This window comes from Cetorhinus maximus, unplaced genomic scaffold (genome assembly GCF_964194155.1).
Source record: "Cetorhinus maximus unplaced genomic scaffold, sCetMax3.hap1.1 HAP1_SCAFFOLD_3036, whole genome shotgun sequence".
Classification (NCBI taxonomy): Eukaryota; Metazoa; Chordata; class Chondrichthyes; order Lamniformes; family Cetorhinidae; genus Cetorhinus; species Cetorhinus maximus.
This window is the reverse complement of record NW_027598964.1, coordinates 25,001-27,500: the sequence shown is the minus strand read 5'-3', so window position 1 is coordinate 27,500 and position 2,500 is coordinate 25,001. Positions and strand designations below refer to the sequence as shown.

At 55.2% G+C, this 2,500-nt stretch overlaps 1 protein-coding gene across 1 annotated transcript in view; it reads right to left on the bottom strand.

Annotated features, from left to right (window-relative positions):
* The window catches only part of LOC144677777 (AP-1 complex subunit gamma-1-like), a 27,021-nt gene that overhangs the window by 2,839 nt on the left and 21,682 nt on the right, over positions 1-2,500 (bottom strand). Inside the window, exon 9 of the mRNA XM_078537799.1 lies at positions 1,296-1,423. Coding sequence (XP_078393925.1) covers positions 1,296-1,423 — 128 coding nt within the window. The remainder of the gene's footprint in view (positions 1-1,295; positions 1,424-2,500) is intronic.

Genomic DNA, 2,500 nt, shown 5'->3' with positions numbered 1-2,500 from the left:
AGAGAGAGAGATACAGAGAGAGACAGAGAGAGGTCGGGCCCATTCCTACTCCTGCAGGCCTGAAGACCAGGCCTCTGGGTAACGACAGGCCGGAGTGAGCCTCAGGCCTGTCCCACACCAGCAGTCACCTCCCTGAGGGGTTCACCCCCGGGGATCAGGAAGATCAGGCCCCAACACACTCCATCACACCCATAGCCCTCCTCAACCACCTCCCCATCGCCCTCAGAACCATTACCCCAAAAACCGCCAACCCCACCCCCAACTCTAACCCCGTGCTGTACCTGCCCTGGGAGTGTTTGATGGGGACGGGGTAGAGGGAGCTTTACTCTGTATCTAACCCCGTGCTGTACCTGTCCTGGGAGTGTTTGATAGGGACGGTGTAGAGGGAGCTTTACTCTGTATCTAACCCCGTGCTGTACCTGTCCTGGGTGTGTTCGATGGGGACGGTGTAGAGGGAGCTTTACTCTGTATCTAACCCCGTGCTGTACCTGTCCTGGGAGTGTTTGATGGGGACAGTGTAGAGGGAGCTTTACTCCGTATCTAACCCCGTGCTGTACCTGTCCTGGGAGTGTTTGATAGGGACGGTGTAGAGGGAGCTTTACTCTGTATCTAACCCCGTGCTGTACCTGTCCTGGGTGTGTTCGATGGGGACGGTGTAGAGGGAGCTTTACTCTGTATCTAACCCCGTGCTGTACCTGTCCTGGGAGTGTTTGATGGGGACAGTGTAGAGCGAGCTTTACTCTGTATCTAACCCCGTGCTGTACCTGTCCTGGGAGTGTTTGATAGGGACGGTGTAGAGGGAGCTTTACTCTGTATCTAACCCCGTGCTGTACCTGTCCTGGGTGTGTTCGATGGGGACGGTGTAGAGGGAGCTTTACTCTGTATCTAACCCCGTGCTGTACCTGTCCTGGGGAGTGTTTGATGGGGACAGTGTAGAGGGAGCTTTACTCTGTATCTAACCCCGTGCTGTACCTGTCCTGGGAGTGTTTGATAGGGACGGTGCAGAGGGAGCTTTACTCTGTATCTAACCCCGTGCTGTACCTGTCCTGGGAGTGTTTGATGGGGACGGTGTAGAGGGAGCTTTACTCTGTATCTAACCCCGTGCTGTACCTGTCCTGGGAGTGTATGATGGGGATGGTGTAGAGGGAGCTTTACTCTGTATCTAACCCCGTGCTGTACCTGTCCTGGGAGTGTTTGACGGGGGACGGTGTAGAGGGATCTTTACCCTGTGAACCTCCCCCTTGGACCTGACCAGTGCCCCAGGCATCACCCTCGCGAGGGCTGTGATCACTCACTCCACGTTCTCGTGAATTCGGGTGCTGAGTTTCATGAGGGCCGTCATGGCGTAGCCTCTCGTCGCTGGCAGGGACATGTGAGATTGGAGGACCGTCTCCAGCACGTCCAGGACCTCATCCTCCATCACCTGTTGGGGGTGGGGTGGGTGGGGGTTAGAAACGGCAGACAGAGGAGACGGTTAACATTCACGGAGGCTGGGGACCTCCAAGGCAGAGGTCACGGGGGATCCGGGAGTGAGAGGAGTCCCCCCCACACACACACGCGCACATTCCCAACTCCCGCCCCTTCCCGCCCAATCCCGGCTTTGCCCGAACGTTCTCGGAGCGAGCGCTCCAAGCCCGGACCCCTTCGCCAAACGTCGCGAGGGGTTATAAAACCGGACCGATCGAGGAGGAGGGCAACTCTCTCAGAACCGCACAGAGCGCAGAAGAGGCCCCTTCGGCCCATCGAGTCTGTACCGGACACCGTGAGAAACACCTGACCTACCTACCCTAACCCCTCGTGACTGACCCTTCAACTCAGGGGAACAGCTGCTCCCTATCCACCCTGTCCATGCCCCTCATAATCTTGTACACCTCGATCAGGTCGCCCCTCAGTCCAACGAAAACAACCCAAGTCTATCCCAACCTCTCTTCATCACTTCAATGTTTCATCCCCAGACAACGATCCTGGTGAATCTCCTCTGCACCCCCTCCAGCGCCATCACATCTTTCCTATAATGTGGTGACCAGAACTGCACACAGTACTCCAGCTGTGGCCTCACCAAGGTTCTATACAACTCCAACATCACCTCCCGACTTTTGTCATCTATGCCTCGATTGATAAAAGCAAGTGTCCCCTATGCCTTTTTCACCACCCCCACTAACATGCCCCCTCCGCCTTCAGAGACCTATGGACACACACACGCCAAGGTCCCTTTGTTCCTCAGAACTTCCTAGTGCCATGCCGTTCGTTGAATACTCCCTTGTCTCATTCACATCCAGTATGAAATATCAACATATAATTATTCTTTCCAGATAGTTTAACACTCACATACACACACTGACACACACACATGCTGACACACACACACACACACTGACACATGCTGACACACACACACACACTGACATTCACACACACACACACACGCTGACACACACACACACACACACATGCTGACACACACACACGGACACTCACACACGCTGACACACACACACAC